The following is a 24,292-nucleotide window of genomic DNA, read 5'->3' as shown; positions in this document are numbered from 1 at the left end:
TGGATTATATTAATTTTCAAACATTGAGCCAAACCAGCATTCCTGGAATAAACTTCAATTGTCATCATGTATAATTTTTATTATATATTGTGGAATTCTATTTGCTTGTATTTTATTTAGGATTTTTTGTCTGTATACATAAGCGGTGTTGGTCTGTAGTATTCTTCTTTGTACTGTCTTTAGTTTTTATTTTGGTATTATACTAGCTATAATATTAGTTGAGAAAAGTTTCCTTCCCTGTTTTCTAGGTGAAATCATGTATAACCAGGACCAGTTTTCTTTAAATGTTTGATAGAATTTTCCAGTAAAACCATGTAGGCCTGGAGATTTCTTTTGGGGGAGTTTTTAAGTAATGTCTTAAATCTCCTTAATAGTTAATGATCTATTCATATTATCTATTTCATATTGAGTGAGTTATGGTAGTTTGTACTGTTTAAGAAATTTGCCCATTTTGTTAAAGCTGTCAAATTTATGTGTGTAGAGTATTTTACAGCATTTACTGATTATGCTCTTGATGGCCTCAGGGTCTGTAACAATATATGCTGTTTCATTGTGTGTATTGGTAATCTTTCTCTTCTTTCTTTTTTCTTTGTCAGTTCTACTGGTATTAAGACTCAGCTGTTTGTTGTATTGATTTTCTTTGTTGTTTTTCTGTTTTGAATTTCATTGATTCTCACTTTTATCTTTACTATTTCCTTCTGCTTGCTTTGCTCTTATTTTTCTATTCTTAATGTTGGAATTTAGGGTATTGATTTGAGATATTTCATCTTTTCTAATGTATGTATTTGCACTATAAATTTTCCTATCATTACTGTTTTAGTGGGGTCCCACAAAGTTTGATAGTTTTATTGTAATTTTTATTCAATTCATTGTATTTTTTGTTTTCCCTTGAGAATTTTTTTTTTGACCCATAGGTTATTTAGAAGTGTGTTGTTATAGTTTCCAAGTGTCTGAGGATTTTTTTTTTCTGTTGCCTTTCTGTTACTGATTTCTGTCTTTATTCCTTTTTTGTAGGAGAGTACACTATAGGATTTCAGTTTTCTAAATTTGTTGGATGTGTGCTGTGGCCCAGCATATGGTCTGTCTTGAACAATGTGTATTCCTCTGTTGTTGCATGTTCTAAAAATGTTGGCTGATGGTGGTATTGTGTTCTTCTGTATCTTTGCTGATCTTCTAACTAGGTGTTCTATCAATTGCTGAAAAGAAGGGTGTATATACACACAATATAGCTCTGTATTTGTCATCTCCTTTCAGTTTATCGGTTTTTGCTTGACATATTTTCCTCCTCTATTGTTTGGTGCATACACATTTGGGATTGGTATCTAATTGGTACATTGGCCTTTGTGTCATTAGATAAGGTCCTTCTTTATCTCTAGTAATTTTATTTTTTCTGGAGTATATGTTCTATTAATATAGCCACTCCTGCTTTCCTTTGATTAGTGTTTGAATGATAGATCTTTTTTATTCTTTATTTTCCACTTGCCTGTATTATTATATTTGAAGTTGATTTCTTGCAGACAGCATTCTTTTTAAAGCACTATTATTTATTGTTTGTTTATTCTCCTTGTTTTCCATTGCTGTGTTTTGGTTTTCATGTCTTCTTGTGGGTTACTTGAATGTTTCTTGGAATTCCATATTGATTTATCCATCATGTTTTTGAGTATATCTCTTTGTATAGATTTTTTAGTGGTTGTTTTAAGTATGACATTATGTATATGTATTTTATCAGAGTCTGCTGTGTTTTATCAGTCCAAATGAAGTACAGAATCTTTATTTCCTTTACATCCCTTTACCCTCCCCCACTTATAATCTCTTTGTCTTAAATATTAACTCTACACACACTTAGAACCACATTGGACAGTGTTAAAATTTTTACTTCTATGATAAATCATAATTTAAAACACATATTTACTCATGTTTTGCTTATTATGTTCCTTCTTCCTTCCTGATGTTCCAATGTTCCTTTTATTGCTTCCCCTGTGTTCGTAAGACTGGTTATAGCCACTTTTTAGACTGGCTTTGATGGCAACAAATACTTTGTTTTCCTTCATCTGAAAAATCTTAATTTTTCATTCCTGGGTAGTATTTTCACTGGTTACAGGAATCTGAGTTGACAGTTCTTTTTTTTTCCAGTACATAAAATATATTTGGCCATTTCTTCTGGCCACCGTAGCTTTTGATATAAAATATGCTGTCATTCTAATTGTTTTATACCTGTAGGTGAGATGTCATTTTTCTCTGGCTGCTTTGTAGATTTTGCTTTGTCCTTTGTTTCAGAAGTTTAATCATCATTTGCCTTGGCATAAATTTCTTCAGATGTATGGAGTTCAGTCAGCTTCTTAAATCTGTACATTATGCTTTTTTTTGCCAAATTTGAGAAATATTCAGCCATTATTTTTTCAGGGACTATTTCAGCCCTGCTCCCTTTCCTCTCTCCTTTCCAGAATTCCCATGACCCAAATATTTTGGATGTTATAATTCATAGATCCCTGAGGCTTTGTTCCTTTTTTTTTTTTTCAGTCCATTTTCTCTGTTATTCAGATTGGGTAATATCTATTATTCTATCTGCCATTTAACTAAATCTTTCTTCTGTCCTTTCCGTTCTGCTGTTAAGCCCATTCACTGAGCTTTTTATTTTGGTCATTTATTTGTCAGTTCTAAAATTTCTTTGGTACTTTTTATATCTTCTAATTTTTTGCTGAGTGAGACTTTTTGTTTCTTTCCTGAGGCTTTCGATTTTTTTTTTATTTGTTTCAAGCATGTTCATAATTGCTCGGTGAAGCATTTTTAAAAAATCACACATGGTTTAAAATCCTTGTCAAAAAATTCTAACATCCCTGTCATCTCAGTATTAGCATCTATTGGTGACATTTTACATTCTGTTTGAAATCTTCCAAGTTCTTGATGTGACATGTAACTTTAGATTGAAAGACGATATTTTCTTATTATTCTTTGAGATATATTGTATCCTATTTAAACCTTTTGTTTTAGTTGACCCTCTCTGACATTCCTCCATTAGGAGAAATAGGGAAGCACTGCATCTTTCCTGCCAGGTGGAGGTAGAACTCCAGATTCCCCACCTGGATTCTACTGACATCTAGAGTGAGGGAGGAGGCAGTGCTTCATTACTACTTGGCAGGGGCGGGAGTTCTAGCTAGTGAGGCTAGTGTGGGTAGCCTTATTGGTGTTGATCAGAGGTGAAAGTCCTGACTCTCTAGTAGGCATTCTCTGATACCCCCTGAGTGAGAGGGAGAAGAACATCTCATTACTGTTTGGCAGGGGGGGAAATCCAGGCCCTCCACATGGTTTCCGCTGACTTCTTGAGGGTGGTGTTCAGAGATGCAAGTCCTGGTTCCCTGTTGTCCTTCTCTGATACACCCCTGACTGAGGATGTTAGAGACTCAATCTCTTGATTGAGATTACATCTTGATTAGTAGACTTCCCACTTACTTTCTGGTGTGGGTAGAGTGGGGCTACTGTTTTTCTGTGGTGTTGAGCTAGAGTGCAATAGTTGTCTAAAAGTTTTCTCTTTTGCTGGGTTGCACCTTTCTTGGTTCTTTGGCTGGAGAAACCAGGCTTTTGTTGGGGACTTTTTTTTTTTTTGGTCTGTACCCATGGGTCTAATCTAGGTTGCTAGCCTCTTTGCCTTGAGGTCTAGGATATGTGAGGCAAAAAGACAACCCTGGCAACTCTACTAAATTTATTCTTTGGCCCTGGGGTCATTAGTCAGTCTGCCTTCTGCTTTCCAACTTTCACAGTCTTGTTATATTTGTTTTACATATAGTGTCCAAATTTTTTCAGTCATACCTAATAGGAGGAATAGAGAAAGATATGTCTATAGTTGGTAATTTGAGATAATATTAGATCTGTCTCTCCTGGGGAATTCAAAATTTGATTTTAACATGCTCTATTTTTTAATTTTTATTTATTTATTTTGGGAGACACAGAAAGAGCTTGTGGGGGTAAGAGACAGAGAGAGAGGGAGAGAATCCCAAGAAGGCTCCATGCTGTCAGCACAGAGTCCAATACGATGTGGGGCTGCATCTCAGGAACCATGGGATCATGACCCAAGCCAAAATCAGGAGTGGGACCCTTAACTGACTAAGCCAACCACACCCCAATTTTGACACACTCTTAAGGAAAATCTGTATAGCAAGTTTTTAGCAGGGTCTTCCTTAAACCACTACGATTAGTCTGTATTTGTAAGGATAGATACTGTCCTATTTTAAATTCACAGAGGTACCTGTAACCATTATTCTTTGGCAATCTTATTTTGAATGAAAAATAAAGTTTTAATAATTATGATGTGTAGAAAAACAAGTGAATTCAAATATACTTCAAATGCTTATAATTTTAATATTCTCTTTATATATCCCTTACCTTGTTATATTCTTTAACAATTAAGTTGTGGAAAACAAAATTGGATAGCCACAAAATCCAAAATGTTTTTCAAAAGTGTATTACTGTTCTCAATGACTACATGTCTATAGGTTTTCAAGGTGAAGAATTGGCATAATAAATTCATTGACTATTCAAAAACATAGTATGTCCTAGATATTGTACTAGAGATATAATGATGAGCAAAACATATACAGTTCCTGCTTTAATAAAATGTAGTATTCTTTTACAATAAAATAGCAAAATAAAAATGAAATCAAATCTTCTATGAAAGCATTTTATGTGTTTTTATGAATAGTGCTGTTCAAGAACATTAGAATATTATCTCTTGAGTATATTACTCCAAATACTAGAGAGAGAGAAAAACAGACTTCTCAGACAGTGGCTTTTATCACCAATGGTTATTGAAATTGAATTGAAAACAAAAATTATATTGTGAAACATTCCATTGATATACAATGAACAGATTTCAGTAGTTTCTAAAATATCTCGTGGATTTTTAATATTAGTTTAGAGCATAACATGGTTTAGACAGTGTTACCCAGTGAAGGCCGTAATTGTTAATGGTTTATATTAGCTGAAAGCAGTAAAATCATCCAAGGACTCTGTTAGTGTTAGAATAATAATTTACCAAGACAATTACCACATACTGGAATTTTTTGTAGCTCTAATTCAGTATTATTAATAATGGATAAAATTGCACTTTTCTCAGGTTGCTGTGGGCAGCAGGGAATTATTTCAATGAATATTTCAGCACATTATTTTAATCATTGTTCCACCAAATCCAAGCAGGCAATATTTTATGGTTCTTAATTCAGTCTACTAAGAAACCATGGTCATTAAATTGCAAACTATTTGTAGTGAGGTCTATCCTGTGATTTACAAGCCTTGTTAAAGACAGTGTAAAAGAAGGAAAACTGTGCCATTAATACTTGTAATTTGATGCTGCATTTGTTACTGAACTCCCCATGATTAATGTTTTCAGTAGAAAGAAGAACATTGTAGAGAAAACAGAGCTGAGTATTACAATGCTTAAAATATGAGAATGTTACTCTTTTAAGTTTTGGTCATTTGGACAGGAAATGCGTATGTAAACACAATCGTAAAACATAAATATCTCAAAAATCATCCTAATTTTCCATTGAGACCAAAGAAATAAAGCCTTAATGTTATGTAAAAAAAATATATTTCCAGTTATGCATTGTTGTTAATAGTGCCTACTGTTTATTTCCTCATTCCTAGCCAATTGCATGATTTCTGGCGTTTGGATTACTGGGAAGATGATCTTCGTCGAAGGAGACGATTTGTTCGTAATGCGTTTGGCTCCACTCATGCTGAAGCACTGCTCAAAGCTGCAGTAGAATATGGTCAGTACCAATACCTCCTACACAACACTTCCCTGGATATGATGGGACTCTTTGTGGTTGAAAATTCATTTTTTTTCACTAGCATTTAAAATTCAGCATGTCGGGGTACCTGGGTGGCTCAGTCGGTTGAGTGGCCGACTCTTGTTTAAGGCTCAGGTCATGATCTCAAGGCTCATGGGTTTGAGCCCCACATCGGGCTCTGCACTGACGGTGTGGAGCCTGCTTGGGATTCTCTCTCTCCCTCTCTCTCTGCCCCTCCCCTGGTCATTCTCTCTCTCTCAAAATAAATAAACTTAAAAATAAATAAATAAGTAAGTAAGTAAGTAAGTAAATAAATAAATAAATAAATAAATAAATAAAATTCAGCATGTCGTAAGTCAAAAATACTATGTTCTGCTTTATCCTTCAGTGTCATGTAGGTGACACTTACTCAACCCAATATTTCACCCACTTGATATATTTTAGACCCTTAAACTTCTTTTTAATAGATTAAAAGACTCTAGGGGCATCTGGGTGGTTCAGTCGGTCGAGCACCTGACATCAGCTCAGCTCATGATCTCACAGTTCGTGAGTTCGAGCCCCATGTCAGGCTAGCTACTGCCAGCGTGGAGCCTGCTTCAGATCCTCTGCCCCTCTTCTCTACCCCTACCCCGCTGGCGCCCTCGCTCTCAAAACTGAATAAACATTGAAAAAAAAAAAGACTCTATACGAAGGATTATTACTCAACATCAATCTTACACAGCCTGAAACAAGAGTAAAATCAGTTTCTTTATCAGTTTCAAAGTCTTTCAAAATTTTGGTGACCAAGATACAAGGTGGCAAAACACACGATTGTAACTGTGTACTCAGACATATATTTTTATGTACAATTTGTGTATGTGTACATACACTCATATATGCTATATAAATATACATATATGCATGATATATATATATACACATATGTATAGTGTTTGTATATATATACATGCACATATTTGTGTATTTAACAGAAACAAATGTCTTGTTAATAATCTCATCATATGACATTCTCAATTTTTTTTACTGTTTTATTCTCTTCAGTCTAAAACAAAACAAAAAAATAAATACTGCTACAATATGTAAATTGAAATTACCAGTCCTCCAATGGGTTGCAAATAAAGTTTAAAAAAAACCATCTCACATCAAATATATCAACTATTGCACTACAGTAGAACTGTACCTTAATTTTTCCTTAAAAAAAAATCTATATTAAATAGAAAATATCAAAATATTTTTATAATTTAATAAAAATACTACTATTTTAGTTTGCTGTCTACCAAGAAATATAAATAGGACTATTTTGTACCATTTTTAAGTGCTCCAACAAATTGAAGTGTAATTGATCAACTCAGAATTGAATAAACTATATACACTCAGAAAATACCATTAATGAACCCCTATCTATATATTTTTGTTATTAACCACTTTTGTTCTTACAATTACTTGTGTTTTTATTATGATAATTTTCATTTACTTGAGTATAATAAGTGAGCCATCTGTTTTAAAATTTACCATAGTTTATAACATTTAATACCATTCATGTTCTTGATGGATTAGACAGAGAAAATACTTAATCCTGATAAAAATAAAATGTGCAAAGCTTTTAAAACTTGTTGTACAGGTAGTCCAGGAATTGATATAACTTAGTAAGACTAAAACATATTAAATAAATAGATGAGGATTTCATATTAAACTATTATGCCTAAGATAAAAGTTTCAACATAACTTTATACAATAAAAGTAACTATAGGAAAGAACATGCTAGAAAAAAATTATAGTTGACTGGTACTATAGGGGATTTCTTTAATGAACAAGAGAGATCACCTAAGGATTTTAGTGCCTAAGGACTTAAACTTAACTTGTTGTGTTATCTTTATGCTTAAAATAAGATATTGTCTTGGGCGCCTGGGTGGCTCAGTCAGTTAAGCGCTGACTTCGCAAGGTCATGATCTCGCAGTCCGTGGGTTCGAGCCCCTGGTTGGGCTCTATGCTGACAGCTTGGAGCCTGGAGCCTGCTTTGGAGCCTGGGTCTCCCTCTCCCTCTGCCCCTCCCCCACTTGTGCTGTGTCTCACTCTCTCAAAAATAAGCAAACATTAAATTTTTTTTAAATGACATATTGTCTTTACACTCTAATAGAAGAGATTTTTAGAAATACCTAAAATGTCATGCTTTATAATTTGAACTTGAAATTATTAAAACTTCACTTCATACACTTTAGACTTTTTCACCAACCCATCCTATTTGAATTCATCCCATTTGAAAATAGAAACATATAGAGACAGTTTGTAACAGAGTTAGGCTAAATTGATATTAGTAGTGATACTGAGTTGACAAAGGTTTATTTATACAAGATCCACATTATACTGTATTCAGCATTCTATAGGTTGCTTTTAAAGAGTCTGTTAGTTTAAAAAACAAAAACAAAAAACAAAACAAAAAAAAAAAGGAGCCTGTTAGAAAAAAATGGCATTCTCTGTAAAAGCAGATACTTTGTATGTTTAATTTGTAAAATATCTGTATTATTAAACCATTGTTAAAGCCTATCAGAAACAAATTTTAAAATCTTTTACTTTAAAATCTTTTAAGACATCTGATAGTCAGCTTTTGATGCCATAGTAACTACTGTTACTGAACCTAAACTGAAAATAGCAGTTTAATTTTGAAATAGATGAAAGATGTAGGTAATACTAAACATCTTCCGAGTGTAGTGTAAGAGTATTTTATTTTATTTTTTGTCTACACATAAATAAACCCTTTTGTTATTAAGTTTTCTGATTCCAATATAGGTAACATACAGTGTTCCTTTTAGTTTCAGGTGTACAATATAGTAATGCAACGATTCCATACATCAGCCGGTGCCCCATCACAAGTGCACTCCTTACTCCCCATCACCTATTTCACCCATCCCCCCCACCCAGCTCCTCTCTGGTAACCATCAGTTTGTCCTCTATGCTTAAGAGTCTGTTTCTTGGTTTGTCACTCTCTCCTTTTTTGCTTTGTTTTGTTCTTAAATTCCACATATGAGTGAAATCATATAGTATTTGCTTTTCACTGACTGACTTATTTTGCTTAGCGTTATACTCTGTAGCTCCATCCGTGTTGGTGCAAATGGCAAGATTTCATCTTTTATAGCTGAATAATATTCCATTATGTATATATACCACTTCTTTATCCATTCATCCATCAGTGGACACTTGGGCTGCTTCCACAATTTGGCTGTTGTAAATAATGTTGCTGTAAACATCGGGGTACATGTATCCCTCTGAATTCATGTTTTTGTACCTTAGGGATAAATATCCAGTAGTGCAATTGCTGGATCACAGGGTAGTTCTATTTTTAACTTTTTGAGGAACCTCCATACTGTTTTCCAGAGTGGCTGCACCAGTCTGCATTTCCACCAACAGTGCACAAGGGTTCCTTTTTCTCTACATCCTCAGCAACACCTGTTTTTCTTATATTTTAATTTGAGCCATTAGTGTATGGAGCAATTTATGAATTTGAAATTTGGAATGAGCGGTATTCAGAACTAATTATCTCTCTTGAGTTGAGTTCATTGATAGAAGGCAAGAGGGGTATGTTTTTTTATGCATAACTAGAACAAAGACCACGTGTATGCCCTAAAATATTCAGGAAAGCTATATGGTACCCATGCCAGAGTTATTGTCACATCATTCTCAAGATTAAGATCTTGTAATGGAAAACAAAAGAGAACTGAAACAATTGTACCTCCAAAACCAGCTCTAGAGCATACCTCTTCAACCTTCAGCACAGTTTCTATCGGTGGGCCTTTGCAATTGTGTAGAGAGTAGGGAGTAAAATATGGAGGATGTGAAGAGATGAGTGGGAAAGTGCCCCCTGGTGTGAGCTGTACACAGAAATAGAAAGAAGTATTAAAAACTGCCAAGAGAAAAAGGTAGCATTGTATCTTCTTCCAAACTCTCAACGTGCCTCCTAACCTATATGTAAAGTTATTTCTTCAGAAGAAATAGAGAGTAAATGTAAGTTATTATTACAAAGCACTTCATCCGATAAAAAAAAAGTCGAAAACCTTAATTAAAAATATTTTAAATAAAGCTTTTTATTCACATATTGCTAGAACATTCATATAAAAGTAAAAAATTCAGCCCATCATCTGGCCACTCTGCCTGCCATTAAACATTTAAATGTGTTTTAAGTACCTTCAAGTCTAGCAGCATATAGACTTAACATCTAAATTATTAAATATTTTGGTTTGTGTAGACCTAGAAAAGGTACATTTATTGTACATTTTTGTAAAAGGCTTCACATTTTGAGAGGGCTTCTAGGACAAATTGAAATTCAATTGGTTTCTTCCTCGATGTTAAATAATTAGAGTATTTCAATTTCCCTGTACGTTGTGTCTTGAAAATTAAGCATTAAATGCACAGAAACTCTGCTATAATCTTTGGTCCAAAAAAATTCTATTCATCTACATTGTGGCAGCAAAATTCTTTTAAGAGCAGAAGAATATTTTGTGAATGGAACTTTCAGTATGGATATAAGTGTTTGAATCAGTGATCAGTGTTTCCAGACTATTAAACAAGTTGTACATAAATAGAGAATACTTACATGGCCATCAAAGCAGTCCCTGGGATTTGAACACTGGTAAGGTCTATCTGTTCGTTCCTATAGTACAGTAAGTTTCAAGAAGGTGAGCCTATACTAATGTAACAGAACTGAAACTGAATTAGCAGACTTAATATTTTATTTAAAATGTTTTGAATCACTTGACTTTTCCCTAAATTCAGTCATTTAGATTAAACTGGAGTTAAACTTTCATGTGATGGGTGGGAACACTTAGCCATAATTTGAACATTCTTTTCAGATAATCTTTGTGGAGCCACAAATCAAATATATTAACAGTGCTTTCTTTTATATGAGCAAATAATCAAAACTGGGTATATTTTCAAGAAGATAGAAAGGACAATAATTTTGTTTCATACTGACTTTGAAAAGCTTTCCTTTCCATTTCATTATTAAAACTTTTGGTTGACCTTTTTCTGTTGGAAAACATTCTTAATACTGATGGAGTTTTTCATGCTTCTTAGTAATACTAATGAGTTGAATAATTTATGAGGTTGTCATGCGCAAAAGATTTGGTGTGATTTGATATACTTTCAGCCTTGGTGTTGGAATGTGATTAATAAAACCTAGAGGCATGTGATTTTTTCCTGATGTTTAATGTTCTAATTTTGTATGTATTAAATATGCTATTTAGGTATTTTCTAACAGTAAAATTTCTTAAAAGTGCAAATTTAATTGATTAGTAGGAATTTTACAGACCATAAGAATATAAGGAAAATATTTTAAACTCAAAATTCATCTTCTGACCTGCATGATTTTCTTCTTCAGGGCAAATTAGCTAATGGGGAAATGATTGAAAAGGAAGGGTTTTGTGTATTGTTTATGTGTTTAAATAAAACCTAGACTAGTCAACTTCTGGTGCATTTCCGGTGCTTAAAGATTATGCTGTCAAAGAAGAGTACAAAATCTTAATAAGTTTGGTTGTCTTTGTTGACTGTCAATTATCATTTAAGACTCTGTTTCCCTTCCATAAAATTATAGTGGAACAATGTTTCATCAAAGCCTAGGATCGCAAGCTCCCCATGTCTGTGATCAAAGACATCATCTTAAATAGGTCTGATCAGGCATCTCAAAAGAGGGCAGGCTGCTTCAGCTGGAAGAAAAAAAAAACATAGAGCAAAGATGACAAAGTTAATCAGTCATTTCTTTGGCAATAAATAATAAGATATGCTGAGAACTGCAAATGAGAACATCCTTAGGTTCCTCAGAGATGTGTCTGCTTAACACCTGATTTATCTAAGCTTGTGAAGCCATCAAGATATGACCTTGATGAATAAAAAGCAGCTCTGTAATGAATCTGGAATTAAATTAGTTTTGATGGTATATGCATGGCTACTGTAATGTGCTGCTTGCAGAAATAAGAAAAGCACTTGAGACTAAAAAATACTAATGCAACTATAAAAATTGAGAAAGAAGCTAATTGACTTCTTTTTAAGAGTTTACAGTTATTATCATATTTGACAAATACGATTTGATTTTTTTACGTAATAATCTATCGTTTGTATTATGTAGAAGCACTCGCAAACATCTTATTACTGTTCATCGATAACTCCATTTTAATTGGTGTGTTATTAATCGAATCTCCATATCTTGAATAAATGAGGTGATCTGATTATGGTTAAAATAATTCACTGAAAGTTAATGATGTAAACTCTTTTAAAAGAAGAAGAAAAAGACATACAAGGAATCATCTTTCAGCTCTTTTTTATGCCAGTGTCACATTTTAATATCAGAGCATTGTCTTCACTTCTCATTTTTATATTCTCTCAAAATAATTGAAACAGATTACATAAATGCTGTTACAAAATATGCTTATCAGATGCATTTTACAGACTTTATATAGCATTTTTGTACCAACAAATGTTCTAATTACAACTCCCCTGTCTTTGTGTTGAAGATGCAGATTGTAGCTTTAAACAGATTCAGAAGAATCAAATCACTGTATTAATTTAGAAGCATTTATTGAATATCTTCTATATTCCAAGCATTTGCTACATGCTGGCTTCAAAGTTTGAAACAGTTTCTACCGTCTAAGAGCATATAGTTTAGTGCTTTATAACAGGGTGGAGGTGGGGGTGTGTTCCCAGCATCTACTGAATAGAGACTGCTGCTAGAATATCCTGTCATGCACAGGCAGCTTCCCTAGAATGATGACAACAACAAAACTCCAGCCCTAAATGCCACTAGTGGAATGCCACAAGGTGGAAAAACCCTGGTCTACTGGTGAGAAACAGTTATCATAAAGAGAGGTAGTAGTTCATAAAGGAGCGCAGGGGACAGAGTGACTAACTGTGAGTCTGATGGGTTGGAGTAGGCTTCATAGAAGTAATTACTTAGGAACCGTCTTGAGAGAAGATTAGGAATTTACCAGGTGAGCCAGGAATGGCAGAGGTAGTATCAGAAATTACCAAGATATGAAGGCATAACTTATTCCTTTGAATGGCCTCAATGTTTTGCTTTTGTGATAGGCCCCTATGTAAAAATTTCAGAAAATGTTTGACTTTAGGTGTATCATATTCTGAGATAAAAACGATTTGAAAACAGGAAATGATATCTTCTGTTCCATTTAGAGCGTAGAATTAATTCAATTCTATGTAGTTAGTTGCTGTTTTTTATTGAGTTGATAATCGATTAATTTCAAGGTATACATACAGTATTTTCATCATTTAAAGTAGTAGTATTGAAAAATAGGATTTTTATGGAATAGGTCTACAAGTATGGTATTTTCAAATTCTGAAATGTATTTTTTATGCCTACATTTTCTTTCCACTTAGAACATCGAAGGCTGTTTAAGATAGGGAGCTGACAAAATTATATTACTGCTGAGTGGCATAGAACTATCCATAATGTTATTTATGTTCTTTCAGACTAATTTTTCATAAAGTGTATACACAATTGCATTTATAAGTAATTACAGCGCACCATGATAAATATTTTTGTCAACGTGTGTTAAAATGCTATCTGAGCTCAGTGAAGGGAGTTGCCTAACTGAAGAAATACATTTTAGCTAGACTTGAAAGGATGAATGGAGATCTTCACAAGCCAGTAAGTGAAACGGTGGCAATGTGAGAAAGGGGCCACACAGTACAACATAATGTGTCCAGGGGATGCAAAATGGTGCTATGTGATGGAACACAGGATAGTGGGGACACTGTACAAAATGAGGCTGAAAAGCCTGTTTGAAGCCACATTGTGAAAGGATTTGTCAATAGACAGAGCCATTAAAGGATTTTTATTTGAGAGAATGACAGACCAAAGAAGTTAGATGGCATGCTAGTAAGTGGTAGAGAGAACAAAAATGCAACCAAAATACCATTCTCTTACTATATAGTATGTTGCCTTAGGTACACTTGGAATTCTGACTGCAAAGAGCATTATTGAACACTTTCCTGCTTTGAAGTTTACCTGTTAAATTTTGGTTACTCCTGTAGCCTACAGATGAACTTAGTGTCGTTCACAGCATGTGCTTCAGGTGTCATGTACAAGACGTATTTTGAAATGCTCTGAGGGGCAGGGCACCTGGGTGGCTCAGTGAGTTAAGCATCTGACTTCAGCTCAGGTCATGATCTCCAGGCCCATGAGTGCTGACAGTTCTGTGATCTCTTCTTTGTTCTCTCTCTCTCTCTCTCTCTCTCTCTCTCCCTCTCTCTCTCTCTCCCTCTCTCTCTCTCTCTCTCTCTCTCCCTCTCCCCCCTCCCCCTCTCCCTCTCCCTCACCCTCTCCCTCTCTCTCTCTCTGTCTCTCAAAAATAAATAAAAATTTTAAAAAGATTTTTAATGTTCCATGGGGCTCCTGGGTGGTCAGTCAGCTAAGCAACCGACTCTTTGATTGCAACTCAGGTCATGATCTCACGGATTGTGAGTTCGAGCCCCGCATCTGGCTCCAGGCTGACAGTGCAGAGCCTGTTTGGAATTCTCTTTCTCCCTGTCTTTCTACCCCTCCCCTGTTCATGTGTGCACTCGCTCTCTCGCTCTCTCAAAAATAAATAAACTTAAAAAAATAAAATGTTCTGAGTGTTTTAAAAGTGCTTTAAATAACCTATATCAACACCATCTCTTAGCTATTCCATGTTTTTTATTGATCAAGGAGAAATTTTTATCAGTTTTTTCTCCCATATTTGAGCCACTTGCTTATGTAGCCAAAATATCTCCTACTCCCCGTTCCCAGGATCTTAAAGTAAATTTTCCCCACTGACTTCTGTGACAGGCTTTCAGAAGCAAAACCAAGCATCATTCCCTAGGTTGATGCCCCCCACTGCCATAGGAAGTGTGCCCATCTCTCAGCCCTTGGTTCAGTTGCCCGATGCATCTTTCATTCCTAGAGTTGTCAAAACTTTCTTCCTTCCATTCTGCTCCTCATCTGCCATTTACTCCTCTTGACTCACCATGCAAGGTTTTAGTCCGCCCTCCCTTCCTTCCTTCCTTCCTTCCTTCCTTCCTTCCTTCCTTCCTTCCTTCCTTCCTTCCTGAAAAGAAATATGCTCATTGTAGAAAATCTAGAAAAGGCCAGAAAAGTACAAAACGGAGAAAAAAATCTCTCATTGACACCCATGTAAAGCAGCTATCTGCCGGTTTTGATGGCTTTATTTCTTGCTAGTCTTTTTCTAAGCAAACTTCAGCATAGGACCCAAACACTATGCTCTGTATCAAATAATCGCAAAGATGAATAATGCATCGTCTCTGCTCTTTATGATATTGACAGGGTTCCAAACTGCCCCAAGTTTTCTATATGTTTTAGCATTTTTTTCCATAAGTAAAGTGTGCCATGTGACTTTTAATGTAATAAGGTCCTAGTTTGAATATTTCACAATTACCCTAACTTCATGGCTAATCAAAACCCAACCGAGTAATATCCAGTCTAAAATGCACAGGGATTCTACATTTACTATCATGTATATTCTTAAAATATGGTTTATCAGATTTCCTTTAAAAAGCACAGAATGCATTTTTCTACTTCACTCCATTAAGAAGCTTATTGAGTTAGCATTTTATACTTCTATAGTGCTGCACTTAAATTCAATAAGATTTTCTTGCACCTTTTTAATTGCATTTTTTTTTTTCAGTTTAAAAATGCTGTTTGAGAATATCCCCTTTGTTGGTCTGCTCTAAGAAATATTGCTTACATATGAATATTTTGAATTAGGAATAAATGAAATTCCATTTTTGCTGTCAGAACCAAATTGTAAAAATGCACTGCATGTCTTGGAAAATCAGTATACTCTATTAGCAGGCCTGTCAATATAAAAAGTGCCTTCCATTTCCACCTCTTGCTCTAATAACCTTTTCTGTGTTACTCTGAGGCAGTTCACATAATCAGAGTATATTGTCAGCTTACTGGAGTTGGGGAAGCATGAAATGAAAATCACGTTAATATTGATCCAATTCTTTTACTTGCAAGTGTCCTTGATGTCCTTTTCCACTAAGCAATAACTGTTGATGTTAGGTAGCCATTTTCTTGTTTTAGGTCATACAATCCAGTAAATCATTTACAAGCATAGCTAATCTAAATAAGAATTTGCTGCTCAGAATAATTTCTGTGAACACTCTATCTTAATTAATGCCCCTATTGCTAATTCTGTATTTCACTCCACCACTGAATATTTTCCTGCAGCTTTCCAGAGAACAGCCTACCTGCAGATATAACATTTGTCCGGTTTGAAACAAAGTCTGTGCAAGTTTTTCATTGGTAAAAAAAACCACAAGGGATGTGGCACTCTAATTTTATGTGATGCAATGATGTGCTGAAGATGAGCCATAAGTAACATAATTATTGATTCGGGCAAGGATTACCACTTCTGAATCAGGTTCAGTGTAAATTTGAAGCCGGGATCTTGGGTTTTTAGTTTTATGGTAGTTGAGATAATATCTATTTTGGATTATTCAATGTATTCTCAGGCAACAAAAATGAAGTGGAAGCCACAATTAAATGTAATGCATTCAGAATGCATTTATGTATCCATTTATTGCATGTTTATTGAGTCAGTGACCACTTAGATTTTTACTTAAAGTGTGTTGTTTTCATAAGATGATTTTGTGTTAATGAAGGGAGTCTCCTGACTCAGCACCAGGTATAGAAGAGAGAAAAGGTACTTGAAATTTTTAGTCATTCTTTTTAGTAGTGTTTTTATTCAGTATCAGTAACAGTTTTTATCATTAGGATATTTCTACTGTAAAGTCTTGGATTTTTTAAAATTTGTTCTACATAAACCATGATTTTTTTCGTCTTTATGTCAGCAGTATTTCTTATGAAAATATTTCCTTCTTTCTTAAGGAAAGAAATACTATGTCTGTGATGTAGAGTCAAACACAAAATTTAATTTTGAATTTAAAGTATTTACAAAGAAAAATATTTACTTTAAACAATTTTTAAATTATATTACAGTAAAGTGTATTGTATATATGTATCTACTGCATTTATATTATATTAAGGTCGGCCTAAAATGTTTTTGAGTCCTATGTTTCTCAATATAGAAAAAATTTCATCTTATTTGAAATGTTCAAAATTATAATGTTCTCATTAATAGATTGGTTCATATATATTATTGCATGGTAACATGTCGCTATCTAATAATATTAGGTGAGAGGTATATTTACCTTAAAATCTTTTCCTTTTAGTAAAAATTAAACTTAAAGTTACTAAAAGCACTGTTCTATAATAGTATTTGTTGCTCTGATTTCAGCTTTAATGAGGAAATGTAATCTTTGTTTTACAAGATGCCAAGAAATTAATACCTCATTAATATTTCTAAAAGCATTTAGGTTTGAAAATGAATTGCAGCACATTTTTATTACTTGAGGTATAACTGACATCGAATTGAAACTTTTTTTTTTTTTTTGGAGGAGAGGGGAAAGACAGACAGAGAGGGAGAGAAAGAGAGAATAGTAAGCAGGCTCCATGCCCAGTGCTGAGCCCGATGCAGGGCTCAATCTCAGATCATGACCTGAGCCGAAATCAAGAGTCAGATGTTTAACTCACTGAGCCACCCAGGCACTCCCGAATTGAAGCATTTTATCTTATTTACATAGGAGTAGATTTTGTCAAAACACATTTTACAAGCCAGAAATATTGTAAAATGGTGTATATTGGAAAGAATTTCTCTTTCACGAAAGAATGTTATCTTGCGAAATTGACTTCCAGATGTTTAGAAACATTAGAATTTTTCCTGATGTTACATTTAGCTGAAATTGAAATGATACTAAATTTCCATTCTGCCCATTCTCTTCCAGTGATGAAGAAGTATATATTACGTGCATTATCTATACATAATACTCTAAAGCAAATTCTGATGCTAACTTTGTTGAGAAAGCTGTTCTTTTCATTCGAATGTCTAAGATATTAATAATACTTACATTCTAAAGATACCAATATACAAAATCACAAATGCATGCCAAATACATTGATGCTTATGTAGTTTTATTTAATAATATCTTTAAATGAATATTATGGTTATTGGGGGAAAACAGTTTTTAATGTAAGCTGTTTACATTCCATTGAGTTTCACAAACACTTCATGGCACCTGTCTCCAGGCCCTCCTTCCTGTCTTCAGGGAGCATCTAATCAATGGAGGAGTTGAAGGCTCATACTGTGTTTTAGTGAATATAAACAGAGAAATGACAGCATGGCAGAGGGAACATTAATCCCAACCGAAGGAAAGAAAACATTTATTTGTTGAATACCTGTTGTTTGTTAGGCATTCTGCTAAGACCTTACATGCATGAATTATCTTGAGGTGTTTTGTTTTTTTTTTTTTTTTAATTTTAATCTCCTCACATCAGCCTAGTTTTTTTCCCCCTCCTTTACATAAATCTTAAAAGCATTATTATACACAATAAAATACTGGCTGTATTCTTTTTCAATTTTAAGTTATATGCTTAGTAAACTCTTTTAATATTCTCTTGTTAATTTTTTATTTTACCATAATTTTAACAAACATTTTTGAAACCTTATTATATAAATAAGCTTCACACATTTTAAAGTATTTTAATATACACTGTCTCATTTTAACATTGCAATAATACTATAGGAGTTTGGTTGATAGATACCTATTCCTCCTTCACAGGTTGAGAAACTGGAGTTAAGAGATTGGTCTAAATATGTTTTCAAAATATGCTCTTAATAGATGTTAGAGGGGAAAAATAAAGTAAGAATTGCAAACCTCATAGCCCAGGTTCTTCATTTTTGAGGAAGCTATAAAGGACATAAAGAGTCAAATGACTTCTGTATTGTGCATATAAAAAAATGATTACTATTTGAATTATGCTTATATTTTCATGTGCTCATTCAACAAATGTTTGTTGATTTCCACTTTGTTTGGTATTTGGCACATATCTAATTAAAGTCTTATTAGGATAACACCTAAATGAAAGAATCCAGAAAATACCAAAAAATCATAATATATTTTGACTAATTTGTTAGATACAAAGCTTATACAGAAAAGGGAGTAATCAACTAAACTGAATCTTGAAGGACAAGGCAGATAAGAGAATTCCCTGTGAAAGAAATTACATATGTCAGATTTAAAAGCTTGAAAAAGTATTGCATGTTTGGGACCAGACACATCCAATTCTTGGGGGATATGAGATGTGAAGATACCAAACCAATGAAATAGTGAGGTTAAATAAGTAGGGGGCAGACCATGAGTCATAGGTCATGTATTTAATTGTGCAGGTCGATTAATACTGAAATTGTATTCTTAAATGGTAGATTTACATTAGATAGGTAAATAGATGCATAAACACATGCATATATCATTTTTAATAAATAACAAATTAAAGCCATATTTCTGTACTCAGTGAAAAATAAATAATAGCGTAAAACTGGTAAGAAGCTGATGCTGTGCTAAAATTGGCTTATTACGGGTTTATATCTTTTCTCTGTGTGTTAGTCACATATATATAATTTATAGCTAACTTATGGCTGTAAATTACTTTTTTTTTCAATATATGAAATTTATTGTCAAATTGGTTTCCATACAACACCCAGTGCTCATCCCAAAAGGTGCCCTCCTCAATACCCATCACCCACCCTCCCCTCCCTCCCACCCCCCATCAACCCTCAGTTTGTTCTCAGTTTTTAAGAGTCTCTTATGCTTTGGCTCTCTTCCACTCTAACCTTTCTTTTTTTTTTTTTTTTTTTCCTTCCCCTCCCCCATGGGTTTCTGTTAAGTTTCTCAGGATCCATATAAGAGTGAAAACATAGGGTATCTGTCTTTCTCTGTATGGCTTATTTCACTTAGCATCACACTCTCCAGTTCCATCCACGTTGCTACAAAGGACCATATTTCATTCTTTCTCATTGCCACGTAGTACTCCATTGTGTATATAAACCACAATTGCAAATTACTTTTTATCTGTTAGTATAGATGTTTCAGAGCTGTATAGAATATTCATCAAATAATTTCTGAAACAAATAAACTACAATGTGCTCTTTTTCTTTATATTAACTGTTAATATTTATCAATAATAATTTAAAAAAGGACGTGATGGGTAAATGAAATAACTTCTTTTGCCTAGATTGTCCTGACTCTCCAGATGGACATATTCTCTGAGTATTATTAAGATAAGTGAATGTCTTCAATTTGTCATTTCTATATTTAACATATTTAATGATAATACATTATAGTAGTGATATTAAAGTATAGAAACAATTCTAGAAACATTTTAGTTCTCTTGTTACTTCGGTTTTAGAATATACTGTGTTTCACATGGATCTTGTTTATTAATAAATTTAATGAGGGGTCCCTCAGTGGCTTAGTCGGTTAAGCATCCAACTTCCGCTCAGGTTGTGATCTCACGGTTCGTGAGTTCGAGCCCCGCATTGGGCTCTGTGCCAACAGCTCAGAGTCTGGGGCCTGCTTCGGGTTCTGTGTCTCCCTCTCTCTCTGCCCCTCCCCCGCTCATGCTGTGTCTCTGTCTCTCAAAAAATGACTAAATGTTAAAAAAATTTTTAATAAATTTAATGAAGGAGGAGCTTTATTTAGGTTCATATAACAGATTATTCTACATTAAATAACATTTTCACATACAGCGCTTCAAACATATATATTTACTAAGAAATCTAATGGGTATAGAATGTCTTCCTGTAGTTGTTGTTTGTAACACAATGTGGAAAATAATGTAAGAGTAACTTTGGATTTGGATTAATCTATAATTTGGTGGCATTTTTTTGTTTCTGAACCTTCCCAACTTATGGCATTTTGATGTTTTCTTAGAAAATAAGTGTATATGTGTATACTATCCAATTTTACACACAATTAACATTTTCAAATCTAAGTAGGGAGTTCTCATGGTCTGTAGTATTTGCTTGTTAATTTCTTGATGAATGGTTAAAGAGGCCAAGAAGTGCACTCAGTCCAACATGTCTTCTGAAGACAGATGATCTCAAATAAATTCTCTTCCCAATCAGATTTTGATTTGTTGGGTGTTCAACCAATTCTTTCCAAGGACAGTGTTTATAAGCCTTGTAATGAGACAGCCCTTTGAGACCTTACCTCTTCTTGCCTGTAATTTTGATGAATGAATCTCTAATTCATAAAAGATATTGCAATTGAAAAGCACCTTTGGATCTTGTACACTTTAATTTAGATAAATGTTTGGTGCAATACCACAAAATCAGGAAGTTTACTGAGCTACAGACTGATAACACTTCAAACAGGGGTGGCAAGTTCAGTGTGTTGGTACAGATTACTTTACTATCTATCTTTTAAAGGCATGATTGTTTTACTACTTTAAAACCAGAGATGATAAAATTGAAAGCTTAATATGCATTTCAGAGTTTACCTTCCTTTGACTACATTTATTTTATTTGTAGATTTTAATAACACAAGAGTAATGTAAAGCATTTTTCTTAATGACAAAGCAGATTAAACATGATTGTGTACAAGGTAAAACATGTTTTATCAGGCTGACTCATACTTAAAGGGTTTAATTGATTATTTCATGTAAAGAACCAAGTTCCCTTTTGTGTAAATACACAGATTCTCCAGTTTGCCCCCAAATTGGAGGCAGATCAACCAGAATCTCTGAGAAATCTTAGGATCTTCAGATTAAGAAATATCCAGAGGTGACGTTTATGTCTCAGGTCATCCATTTTTTTAGCATTTATGAGGGCTCACTCTGTGTCAGGCAGTGTGCTAAGAACTGAGAAGACAAAGACAGAAACATGTTGCCAGTGATCAAGGAGCTTTTGGGCTGTGTGGAGACAACAAGCCAACAGCCAATTCCAATACCTGTAACTCCAGTAGTAGGATTTGCAAGGGTGGGGGAAGCATAAGGGAAAAAGCACACAAACTTAGCTTAAGAAATCTGCGAAGAGGGGTGCCTGGGTAGCTCGGTCAGTTAAGCGTCTAACTCTTGGTTTCCCTCAGGTTATGATCTTATGGGAGTGAGATTGAGTCCTAGCCTTGGGCTTTGCCCTGGGCCTGGAGCCTGCTCTCTCCCTCTCTCTGTGCCCCTCTCCTGCCCCCCCCCATAAATAATAAAGAAAAAAATAAGAGAAATCAGAGGGGTGCCTGGATGGCTCAGTTGGTTAAGTGTCCAACTCTTGATTTCAGCTCAGGTCATGATTTCATGGTCTTGTGAGTTAGAGCCCAGCATCGAGCTCTGTGCTGACAGTGCAGAGCCTGCTTGGGATTCTCTCTCCCTCTCTCTCTGCCCCTCCCCTGCTCGCACTTGCTGTCTCTCTAAAAAAGCAAACAAATAAATAAATAAATCAGAAATCAGAAGGGCGCTTGGGTGGCTCAGTTGGTTAAACATCAGAGTCTTGGTTTCAGCTCAGGTCATGATCTCATCATTCCATGAGTTTGAGCCCAGGCATCAGGCTCTGCACTGACAGTTCAGAGCCTGCTTGGGATTCTCTCTCTATCTCTCTCCTTCTCCCTCTGCCTCTCCCCTACTTGCACTGTCTCTGTCTCTCTCAAAAATGAATAAATAATTTTTTTCTTTAATAAGAGAAATCAGAGAAGGGAACACAGAGTGGGTAGACTTGAACTCATTCAGCGAATGTTTGTTACATGTCCCCTGGGTACCAGGCGCAGAGGCTGCAGAAACAAGGCCATAATCTAATGGAAAGGACAAACACATAACAGATTAACACCTGTACAGTGTAGTTGAGTTCTATGTAAGCTGTGAAAGCACAGAGTGGTTGGCTAAGAAAGGCAGCTAAAGGAGGTAATTTGAAAGATCAAATAGGAATTAGCCCAACAAAGGAGGAATGAAGGAACACACCATACAGAGGGAATAATATTAGCCCTGGGTGAAAAGGTCCGAGCACGTATTTTGGAAGCTATAACTGGTTCAGTAATGGTGATGGGGGAGTAAGAAAATATAATGCAAAACTGGTAATGAGGATAAAAGGCATAGACCAGCTGTGCTAAGGAGTTTATTTTTTTAACGTTTATTTATTTTTGAGACAGAGAGAGACAGAGCATGAATGGGGGAGGGGCAGAGAGAGAGGGAGACACAGAATCGGAAGCAGGCTCCAGGCTCAGAACCATCAGCCCAGAGCCCGACGCGGGGCTCGAACTCACGGACCGCGAGATCGTGACCTGAGCTGAAGTCGGACGCTTAACCGACTGAGCCACCCAGGTGCCCCAAGGAGTTTAGATTTTGACTCCTATCATCTAAGACTTGCATTGAATGTTGTTGATTGGGAGGAGTTAGTAAACAATATTCAGCAGGAAAATATCAATTTATTTCTGCTTTGTAATAATCACTCTGACAAAAACATGGGGATAGAGTGAATAAGGGAGCTATTGAAGACCTCCAGTCTAAAACAATGGGAGCCTGAGCTGGGGCCATGGCAGTCACCTTCCAGGATGACCCCCAAGGTTTATGGCTTAAGTAAGTGGTTGTATCAAAACAGGGAGAGGTGGAGAAGCCAGAGATGATTCATTCAGTTAGGGAAATGTGGAATTAGGAATACCCAACTGCAGATGTCTAATAGAAATATGGCTTCTCGGTTATTAATCATTGGATTTGTGTCTTTTGTTCTCAGATGATGCAAGCTCTGAGTTGCTCAAATTAAGTTACTACCCAAGAAGCAAACAAGCTATAAAGATAGCTACCCCCAGAAGAGTTCTGTTTTACTGGCTTTATATCACCAAGAAACCAAATAAAATTAAGATAAGATTCTGGAGCATTCAGTATTCAGTCCTCAGGCTTTTATTCCAGAAGTAAGAATCATCTGTGGGCCTGTGAAAGAATATACATATAACCTGTTTAATTCCTCTCACCTCCCACGTAGCATTAATTTGTAATCATATTGTTTGTTTCTGAAGTATTTATCAAAATATGTTTTAACAAATCTATTACTTTATGCTGTTCTAATTGCCATTATCCAGTAAGAGCTAGGATAACAGACTATACCTCTCTGACAGTGACATTCTACAGCGCTATTATGACATGACCGTGTTCCCCATATGTTTTTTATTCCTCCACGTGCTACTTTTGAGCCAACTTATTAACGTTTTAAGCAAACAGAATTTGCTCTGAGTGTGACAGAAACAAGTTTGCTCTGAGTTGCTGACAGAAACAAGTGTGTAAGTTGCAATGAAAGGCTAGCTCTTTTCCCATGCAAGTTTTACAGCGGCTAGATGTACTTCTGAGGAAATGGTCGAGCAGATATCACAGACATTAATGGACTATTAATATCCAAAGTCCTATATTGAGGCTGGGAGAATGGACCAAAAGTATTGCTAATTGTTCACTGTAGAGAATTTTGGCCAAAGGTGTGATAAGATTTGGAGAGTTATTGCACATGTACACAAACATCATAACAGCCCCTAGAACTCTGATGTGACACCACCATGCAGGAGTGATGTATTAGGCTCCCATTTTCAGGAATATTTCCACCATGCCTAATGACGTGTAGGTATTTTCCCAGGAAACGCTGCTTCCTTGAAGC

General features: G+C 35.0%; 1 protein-coding gene across 12 annotated transcripts in view; it reads left to right on the top strand.

The window, feature by feature from the left end:
- NBEA (neurobeachin) overlaps positions 1-24,292 on the top strand; it is a 697,478-nt gene that overhangs the window by 442,417 nt on the left and 230,769 nt on the right. For all 12 annotated transcript variants that reach the window (XM_086713686.1, XM_086713662.1, XM_086713695.1 and 9 more), the window contains one exon: positions 5,641-5,765. In XM_086713686.1, the coding sequence (XP_086569812.1) occupies positions 5,641-5,765 (125 nt within the window). The remainder of the gene's footprint in view (positions 1-5,640; positions 5,766-24,292) is intronic.

The sequence above is a fragment of the Puma concolor genome, chromosome A1 (assembly GCF_028749965.1).
Source record: "Puma concolor isolate L17-30 chromosome A1, mPumCon1.1.hap2, whole genome shotgun sequence".
In the NCBI taxonomy this organism is placed as follows: domain Eukaryota; kingdom Metazoa; phylum Chordata; class Mammalia; order Carnivora; family Felidae; genus Puma; species Puma concolor.
This window is presented reverse-complemented; position numbering and strand designations above follow the sequence as displayed.